Source organism: Gastrolobium bilobum, unplaced genomic scaffold (assembly GCF_033153095.1).
Source record: "Gastrolobium bilobum isolate Gb01-03AN ecotype WA unplaced genomic scaffold, APGP_CSIRO_Gbil_v1 utg22537, whole genome shotgun sequence".
NCBI lineage: Eukaryota > Viridiplantae > Streptophyta > Magnoliopsida > Fabales > Fabaceae > Gastrolobium > Gastrolobium bilobum.
In genome coordinates this window covers 242247-253088 of record NW_026897453.1, presented here as the reverse complement: position 1 = coordinate 253088, position 10842 = coordinate 242247, and the positions used below count along the sequence as shown (strand labels likewise).

General features: G+C 34.8%; 1 protein-coding gene across 1 annotated transcript; it reads left to right on the top strand.

Moving 5' to 3' along the window:
• The first annotated feature begins 688 nt into the window (after positions 1-688).
• On the top strand, positions 689-4553 carry LOC133307038 (GDSL esterase/lipase At5g45960-like). The gene is made up of 5 exons (XM_061507453.1): positions 689-950; positions 1692-1822; positions 2886-3119; positions 3948-4221; positions 4360-4553. The coding sequence occupies exons 1-5, from the start codon at positions 689-691 to the stop codon at positions 4551-4553; spliced, it is 1095 nt and encodes a 364-aa protein (XP_061363437.1).
• Positions 4554-10842: the final 6289 nt, after the last annotated feature.

Sequence of the window (10842 nt, the reverse complement as noted above, 5' to 3'; positions counted from 1 at the left end):
GAACGAGATCCATAATTAAATGTTGTCATCATGTTTAATCCTATCATGATAGCGTCACCTTCTTTTATTTCCCCCTTCTATCAAGCTTTGCAACAACCATATCATAAAATCATCATTAATTTACCCAACAATTTAAAACTTTTAGGTTGAATTGATGGTACAAGAGTCTCAATGTCATGGGTCTCATATTTAGTTAATAATTATTTAAGTCTTGTAGAGTTTCTTAGCACATAGTAAGTGAGCTTGTGCATTTGTGCATTGTCTATCCTTCATGCCAATAACTTAAACTTTTGAGTTGAATTGGTTCTTTACAAACCATATGCATCGTCATCCTTAAATTATATATTAATATTACAGCATTACTTAGTATAATATTTGTCACATATTTAATTTCCTCGTATCTCATCAAACACTCACTTTGTAAGAAAGGTTGTTAAGAAGCTATTGAAGTTTCGGAAATGTTTGGTGAATTTTCCAACCAACGCTACCCCCAACGTCGCGTTAGGAATGGACAAATTGTAAATTGTCCCATACTTTTGAGGGTTGTTTTGGTTACCAAAAATCAACCCTGTATTTTACTCCACAGTAGCTACAGGCCCATATGGCCATATCTCGGTATTTATACATAGATATTCAAGATCCTTCATTTTATTATTCAGAGTCCATCATCACGTACTTTATTCTGATCATGGAAACCTCTGATACACACCCATTGCTCTCTCTTGTACACCTTTGCATGCTTTGCTTGTTGTGCTTTATGGTCACAATCGAAGCCTCAAACGATAAGGTCTCTGCCATGTATGTTTTTGGAGACTCCACAGTAGACTCAGGAAACAACAACTACATAAACACGGCTTTCAAGAGCGATTTTCCACCCTATGGTAGAGATTTTGCCAACCAAGTTCCTACGGGAAGGTTCACAAATGGGAAGCTTGCCACTGATTTTCTTGGTAACTCCTTCTTCTTCTTTATTTTTTCTTTGGATGTTAAATTTTTATGTACGGCGATGATAAGGTTGCTTCTTTTTTCGTGAAAAGATCACATGTTCAAATCTAGTTTTGGGAAGCCTTTGTGCACGGGGTTTGCCCTATGTTAAATTTATTGGATATAACTCAACATTTAGTTGACAACATATGTTTTTGTGGGAGGTTATGGATTTGAGAAACAAAGAGATTTATAGGTGCTCGAAGTATTATACCAAGAGACATCAGATTAGAATATTCAACAGTATTAAGAAAAACTCTAGCTAGAGATAGTTTAGGTTATTGAGCTCCGGCGAATATGGATCCAAATATCCATACTCTTATCTATTGGGTCTGTATATAAATATATTATTGAATTATATTATTAATATATCCAATAATTTTTGCCAGCATATTAGGGGCTATCTAAGTGGAGTCTAGGAAGAGGTCTTGAGTAGTCTTGTTAGTTTGGATTTGAATTCATGAATAGCTTATATATATTTTCTTGTAACTTGTATAATGAGTAGAATACGTAAAAACATGTTATTAGAGGTATACCCTAAATAGAAAATGATGCTTCTCCTTTTATTTTTTGATTATTTTAATTAATTGTGTGTGTTTGACTACCATATTTCAAAAATCATTGTTATGTAACTTATAGAGAATAAGGGGTAATTGCGAAAACTGATCTATCCTTGCTCGATGTTCTATTTGGAATTGCACATGCAGCTTCATATCTAGGCCTGAAAGAGTTGTTGCCACCATATTTGGATCCAAATCTCAGTGATAAAGAGCTCATAACAGGAGTCAGTTTCGCCTCAGCTGGTTCTGGTTTTGACCCACTTACACCAACTCTGGGTGTATAACTCTTTTTCTCTGCCTCAATCTTTCTCCGTTTAATTTGCGTGTTCGTTATTATCTAAAACCCATTATGATCTGCTTCATACTTTATATTTACGCCAACAAATCAAGGGTACTTGGAGATGTACAGTGTCAGACTTTCTTTTATCATTTTTTCATATACTTGTGCTATCGGTGCATGTAGAAATACTTATGTAAGAATGCTCTTAATGGTTTAGATTTTATCTAAATTTTATTATATAGCATTATAAATTTAACTAAATGATAGACATTCATATATGTGATATTTGTTATATGTTTTCACTAATTCTGTCAAGGGAAATACAAGTCTCATGTTGCATGAGACTTGCTATCTCATGCCATAGACTCAAAATATGTGGGACCTACTCTTTAAAAAAAAAGTAAAAAAATAAATAAAAGCTAGCACGACTTTTGATGTATGAGTAGGAGGGGTATGTTATCTCATGTAACATGAGAAAAACATACCCCTTCTGTCAAAGTATAAAAAGTACCGATACTTTAAAATAATTGTGTATATATCTATTATACCCATATTTTTTGGGATACTTAGGAATATTTGTAACTTATATTTTCTAATTACTATTTGAGTTTTCGTGTTAATACAAGTAACACATATTTGAATAAAATATTATTTTATTATTCCCACAAACCTTGAAACATGGGTTGGTGTTATTGTCATGTAACTAGGAAACACTCTAATCATGATTAGCGAAATGTAAATCCAACGGTTTATGTTTTTATACTAATATTATATTATTTTTATGTTATATTTAAGTTATATCGTGTCTTATAACTTTGAAAATTTGTTATATTTAAGTACTGGTACCGTGTTGCATTTATGCCATGTATCTACATCCATGCTTCTTAATTAGGTCAGAACTAAGAATAAATTAGAATTTCTCATCTTATATAGGTGTTGGAGCAGTGTGTAAAAACGTTAGTTTTTTTTGTTTTGTTTTGCCCCCACTATGATCAGTAAGAAACAGATAGGATTGTGTTCCTAATAAATTTTCTTTTGTTTTGTCTGGCTATTAATTTCAGAATGTGATTCCAATACCAAAGCAGTTGGAACATTTCAAAGAATGCAAAAAGAGGATGGAAGGTATGCTTGGTAAGCAAAGAACTGAAAATCATATGAATAATGCTGTATTTTTCATCAGTGCGGGAACAAATGACTTCGTTATTAATTACTTTACGTTGCCAATACGAAGAAAGAGCTTCACCCTCTTAAACTACGGCCAGTTCTTGCTTCAACACGTAAAAGATTTCATACAGGTTTGATTCTCAATCAACTACATTCTATTTTTTCCCTTCATGCATATATATATATATATATAGGCAGGATATTCTTACACCGGTGTAAGAGTTAGAAGTTTTAGACTCAATTTTGATCATTGATCCACTTGTATCCAATGGCTCACATTACTAAAAAATCTGAGCTCTTAGATATAAGTGAGATTAACAGACAAGATTAAGAGTGTAACTTACACTGGTGTGAAATGATGCTGACCCATATATATAAGGGTTTATATTTCTATAGCTGTTGTACGTGCAGCAGTCAAATACTTGTCATATATATACATCAAAGTATTAAATGTGGAGAATCATAACCATACAAAAGTGAAAAGTATTAAATGTAGAGAATCATAACCATACACCTGTCACTGTTGTATCGTAAAGCGGCTGTAAAAATGATTTTACGATATATATATATATATAGAGAGAGAGAGAGAGAAAATGTGTGTCTTTTTAGTAGCTTGACATTGTGTCTTACCAGTACGAAAAGTTAATTTTTTTTCTCTTTCCTCAGTTGTAGACATAGAAAGTGAAAAAAAAAATTCGTATTATAATTATGTCTTACTGGTAAGACATAGTGCAAAGCTATTAAAAGGACACAAGTTGTGTCCGAGGATAAATATTAAACCCTATATATATATATATATATATATATATATATATATATATATATATAAATACACGTAAAAATAAAATAATATAGTACAAAGATTTACATTAATCCAATCTTTGAATGAAGACTTGTTTGATTTGTATTAAAAAATTAGATGTTCATGGCTTGATTAAATAACACTAGTTATCATTTAGAATTTATGGACAGAAGGTGCTAGAAAAATTGCTTTTGTTGGACTACCTCCAATGGGATGCTTGCCGATCATGATCACCTTCAATTCCGACAATGCCTTTCTTGATCGCAATTGTGTGGACAAGTATTCCGCTGTTGCAAGAGATCACAATGTGATGCTTCAACATGAATTGTTCTTAATGCAACTTAATTTCTCTAATCCTGCTGGTGCTAAGATCTCTTACATTGACATATATGGACCGTTGGCCAACATGATTCAAGAGCATGAAAAATTTGGTAACTAAGTAGACAATTTAGTCCCTTGCTTGGTTAATTAAGATTATATATATATTTGTTCTAATGAGGTATATATATTAGTTCACAAACCTGATTTGGCTAACCATAATTTATTTTTCTTGTATTTGTTCTTGGTAGGGTTGGATGAGGTTGATAGTGGCTGTTGTGGAAGTGGTTACATCGAAACCACGTTTTTGTGTAATGAGGTTTCGTATGTTTGCTCTGATCCATCAAAGTATGTATTCTTTGATTCATTGCACCCTACGGAGAAGGTTTACCACAACCTATTCATGGCAGCCCGTCACAACATTGATGCACTTATCAACGGCTAGGATTCCTTCTATATAATTCCCCCCATCAATTTGATTTGTTAGAACAAAAAAATGGTTTATTGCTGTACGAAACAAAAAGGACTTCATTGGAAAATAGAAAGAACAGTTTTCTTATTATTAATTTATGTCCTGGATCATTCAAACGGTATTATATTTTTGTAGTTTGTTTTTGCAGGATCATTAAATAGAATTATATTTTAGCAGTTTTTTTTTTATAGTAAGGTTAGTAAATTCTTAAGTCACACTATTTGTCATAGATTATATATATATATATATATATATATATATATATATATATATATATATATATATATCATGTCTTGGATTATTTTACACTGATATAAGTTATATTCTTAATATCTGTCGTTGGCACTATTTATATTTAACGGTTCTAATTTATGAATAGTTAGATGCATGTAATTAAATCAATGATCAAATTTGATGTAAGACTTTTTATTATTACACCGGTATAAGAATATCCAGCTTATATATATATATCATATGAATATAAGAATAAAAAAGTTACATCCGATTTCACTGGTTAATTTTATTTGTATTTAATAATTTATATAATTAATAAATTAAAATTATTAGAGATAGATGGAATGTAACCTGCACGAGAATATATCCAAATGTATATACCAAGTTTTTGCTCTTATATATAATAAGATACAATATTGACTGCTTAAATCAACGAGAGGGAGCAAAACCATACTTCAACAACTAGGGAGAGGGACAACTTCAGCGGAAGAGAATGGGGACGGGGTGGCAAGAAAAAGGATAAGGTAGCTATTGCCTTCAATGTGAATGTCCTCATGTGGATGGCCTACCGTGCTACCATTGGTGGAAAAGTTACATCACTTTTATGATGTTTATCGAATATTCTTATTTCACAAAACTTTTGAAAAATAGTTGTCAGGCGGGTGCAGGGTAAACCCCGTGGCGGAGGGCCACCACCAATAGGCTACATCAACAGTAGCAAGTGGATCCGACATCATGTCTCAACCCAAAACCTTAAGACATTGAGTTCATGAGTCCTTCCACTTATATACTATTCACTTAGCCCATTACCAACCAATGTGGGACTCATCACACTTGAATATACTCAACAATCTCCCAGGGCCCAAGTACTCAACCCGCCTCCTAGCCAATCACCAAGCTAGTTCGAGCCCAATCTGGCTCTGATACCACCAATAAGCTAAGGCTACACCAACCGTAACAAGTTGATCCGACACCATGTCTCAACCCAAAACCTTAAGGCATTGGGTTCATGGGTCCTTCCACTTATATACTATTCACTTAGTCCATTACCAACCAATGTGGAACTCATCACACTTAAATATCCCAAGATAATTTATCATTTTTAAGAGCATGACTTTTTATCATTTATTTTAAATTATGAATAGTTCTCGAACTTATTGAATGTGAGATTGATTCTTACAAGGATATTTACTCGGTTATGAGTCCATGACCACAAAGTATTTTTTCTCTTAAAAAAAAAATTGCTCATTAAAAAATCTTATACTCCTATTCCAGGGGTTTTTGACCCTTTTGCCCCTAATTAAATAATTAATAACCAATTTGCCCCTCCCCCAGAACTATCCACCATCCTGCCCCCATTTAGTCGATTATGTTGCACTTTTAATCGACTAAATGGGCTAAACTCAGAAATTATGAAACGCGAATTTTAGTCGACTAAAAACTCACCTTAATCGACTAAATTGTTTGCACTTTTAGTCGACTAAGCACATTATTTAGTCGACTAAAGATCGCGAAAAACCCTATATCCAGACCTCTCTTGGGCTCATTTTCAAAATATTCGAAATCAAAACTTCTCTCTTAGTCTCTTTCTCTTGTTTGTCAGCTGGGAACCTTCCAATCACCCTTTCATTTCATCCCACCACCTCTAAGACATAGTAATTGTGAAATCATTGTCATTTTCCTTTATTTCTCAATTGTTTCCCCCAAATCTGAACCCTAACCCCTAAAATCTGTTTCCTACCCCCAAAATTCGTGTGAAAGATGAGCTCAAGTCCAAATATGTATGTTACCATGATTTACTATGATGGAAAGCATTATGAAGGCCCCAACGGTGTTCAATTTGAAGGAAAAACGAAAATGTTGAAAATCAAACGGGGCACTACGTACAATGAGCTGAAGGGGAGGATTAACCAAAAATTGGGGCTACACGGGAGCCATGGCGTTCAACGAATGATCGCCAGGGTAGAGTCTACAGTTGGTAAGGATGCTATATTCTACATTGGTAATGATATATGTGACGATGAAGATGTGGATTGTGTCATAGATGCAATTGTGGACCGAAAATTTCAAAACTTTATTGAGATATATGTTGAAATAGACTGTGGTCAATCTTCATCTGCACCTGTGCATGGAAGAAGTCAAAGTCAAGAAGACAGAGTGGTCGGTTTATCTGCACCTGCACCTGTCTTAAGTCAGATACCACTGAGGGAAATAGACGAGGATGAGGATGGGCATGACGAGGATATGGACAGTGAAGACGATGGTGAACCCGAGAGTGTTATTCCGCTGGGTGACACCTCAGATACGAACGTAGAGGGGAATTTTGACGCTGATACTAGTTCAGGAAACTTGAGTTCCCAGGTTATGCCACCGCTCCGTGTTGACCCTGTTAGCAATGGTAAGATTGTAATATGAAGTTTTAATTTTGCATATATATATATTTGTGTTTTCTTTCGTACTGACGGATAAGTTTAAATTTGGACGTAGGGTCTGAGATTGAGCCATTTTGGAACGACAGCCCACACTATTCGTTCATTAATTGGGCTCACCCTAATGATGAGACGGAGATATTGTATGGCGACGATGACATCCACGGTGGCTGGCATTTAGGAGATCCATTATATTTGTACCAGGAGTTTCGAACTAAATCTGAAATGCAACATGCTGTCAAATTATATTGTATGAAGTCTCATCGTACTGCTGTGGTGGCAAAAAGTGATGACCATAGATTTGTGATGAAGTGTCGACACCATAATGATGGTTGTCCCTGGTACGTGCGGGCTATGTTGCCCAAGAATGGAAATAGTTGGGTTGTTAGTAAGTGGGGTAAAAAACACACCTGCCTAAACCAAGGCCTTACTCGGGACCATAGACAGCTGGATTCTGATGTAATCTGTGCAACCATTATAAGTATGTATTACATTCATTTTTGTTTATGGTTTAATTTTTCGGTATATTTATTGATTGTGTTGACTTCGAATTTTGTGTAGGTATGTTAAAAGAAGATCCATCCACGAAACCAGTTCTTATTCAGGAGAGGGTACAAAGTTTGTATGGATACAACATATCTTATAGGAAGGCTTGGAAGGCTAAAATGAAAGCCATTGTGAAGTTGTTTGGCGACTGGGAAAAATCATATGCCATCTTACCTGGTTGGCTGAACTACATGACACAAATAAATCCTGGTTCTGTGTTCAAGATTGATACGGATCAGTGTTGTGACGAACGACGAGTCTACACCGATAAGGCTGTCTTTCGCAGGGTATTTTGGACTTTTCACCCGTGCATTGAGGCTTTCATGAACCACCGGGTCATTCTCGAACAAGTATTCGAATGGGAGGTCCACAGCAGCGGGGTCTTCCTCTTGTGGCCTTGACGAAGACGGATGGTCTTGTCGTAGCTTTTGTCGTCTCTCATTTCCAGTGCTAGACGATCTTCTACGGCCAACCATGGGAACAACTGTACCTACAATGCAAGTGGAAACAAAAATCAATGAACAATAACAATATCAAAAAATTTAAAATTCAATATAAAAAACAAAACCTAATCCTAAAATAAAACAGAAATCAGAAACCCAATCCCTAACCCTAAAACAGAAACAGAAACCCTAACCCTAACCCTAACCCTAACCCTACACCCTAAAACAGAACACGAAAACCCATTCATAACCCTAAACACTACAACCCAACCAAAACAGCAACGTAAACCCTACCCCTAACCCTAACCCTAACCCTAACCCTAACCCTAACCCTAACATAACCCTAACCCTAAGCCTAAGGCACCACATCAACCCTAACCCTCACCCTCACAACACACTTAGCACCCTACCCCTAACCTAAATCCACAAAACCGCAAACATAAATCAAATGCATCAAGAAAACCAAAAAAAAAACTAAACTTAAAACCAAATGCAAGTCAGAATACGTTACCTAAATGTCGATTTCGCAAGTGTGAACCAAGGAAGCTTCAATCGCACCTTCAAGGGTTGAGATTCAGACTTGGTTGGAGAGAGGGGACGGAATGCAGCCTTTTAGTCGATTAGGGTTTGAAAATAACCCCCTTTGCGAAATGGGGGGTTTTTTAAAAAACCTGATCTGCGACATTTAGTCGACTAAATAATGTGCTTAGTCGACTAAAAGTGCAAACAATTTAGTCGATTAAGATGAGTTTTTAGTCGACTAAAATTCGCGTTTCATAATTTCTGAGTTTAGCCCATTTAGTCGATTAAAAGTGCAACATAATCGACTAAATGGGGGCAGGATGGTGGATAGTTCTGGGGGAAGGGCAAATTGGTTATTAATTATTTAATTAGGGGCAAAAGGGTCAAAAACCCCCTATTCCAGTATTGAAGAAGTTGATTTTCTTATCATCCATTTTTTGGAGAATTGAGCGAGTGTTTGATTCAGACAAAAGAGAAGAAAACCACCTTATACTTTAATTTTTGAGGTTCTATTTTCTCATATTATTGAGGATAGTTTTTTTCCTACTATAACATATAATGTGGTAGGGTCCACCACTCATTAAAAAATAAAAAATAAAAAAAGTAATCATACAAATTTATAATATGAGTTTTCTCAATTATCACTTGCCCCTCACAAATATTTTGAATCATTTACACCCTTATTTAATTTTTTTTTATCACTTACCCTTCACTTAGGGGGTAAATGATAAAAAAAAATTAAGTTAAGGGGCAAATGATTCAAAATTTTGGGAGGGATAATGGAGTTTTTTGAAATTTTTCCTTTTATTTATTTGGTGGTTTAAGAGTAGTTTAATTAAACTTTAATAATTTGTTAGTTATGTTTTTAATTAATTATTGCAGATCATAAAATTAAATATACAATTATAGAATTCCCATCAAATTGATCAAATATACAAACTAATTAGAACGATTTTTCTCATCAAAACCGATCAAATTCAATCTGCAAACTCTCATAGTTCCATCAAATTGATGGAATAAATCAAATATATTTATAATAAAAATATTTTTATCCTTTCAACTTTCAATAGTGAAATCTCAACGAAAAGAGATTGCCTTGTTCAATCAAATGGACGGGGATAAATCAGATATATTTATAACAGTAAATTTATAATATCTTCTTCCTGGAATACTGAAATTGTTAATGGAAATAACTAGGAATGTTGAAAAAATGAATAGAAAACTTAAAGAATAGAGTTGAAAATTTTGAAATATGAAAATGTAATTAGATCGGATTAATTTTTATATCTGAATATATATATATATATATTGTTAAACTTGAAGTTCAATTTTGAAATATTGTTTGGGTTTGTTTCTCAGTTTGTTTCTGTTGTAAAGAATAGATAATATTGTTTGAGTTTGTTTAGAAACAACTGGTGTATATCTTTCTGTTAGAAGTTGTTTAGATTGTTTTAAGATTATGGTTTGTTGCTCCTTGTATATCTGTTTTGTGTATTTATAAGATCTCAATTGAGGAAAGAAATTTAATGAAGCAATTTTTCCTGTATCTTATAGTATCCTTTATCTGCTAGTATGTTGAGTATATTTCTGAACATGGTATCAGTTTGCAAGTTCTGATCCTGGGTTATTCTACTTTGTCCCACATCGCCCATTTTTTCTTTTTCATTTAATCCAACCTGAATCCGACTCACACCCTTCCTTCACTCTGATCTTAACCCACCCGACCCGAATTCTTACCCATTTGTGCTTCGTTCTTTCTTTTCGCAACAGAGATGGAAAACCCCAATTCACAAATTGACCCACCAAACGATTCCACAGCCCCCCAATCTTCGACCACCCCCCATCCTTCCAACATCGTCATCCACCATGACACCTTCTCCTTCCCTATCACGGTTATCCTTGACGACTCCAACTACCCGTTGTGGTCTCAACTCATGGAGATGCGCATTGGCGCGGGCAACAAATCTGGGTTTCTGACAGGTTCCACGCCGAAGCCTCAGGCTGATGATCCTTCGTATGAAGGCTGGATAACGGACAACAAGCGTGTGAAAAGTTGGCTGATTGAATCCATGAACCCGTCCTTGATGC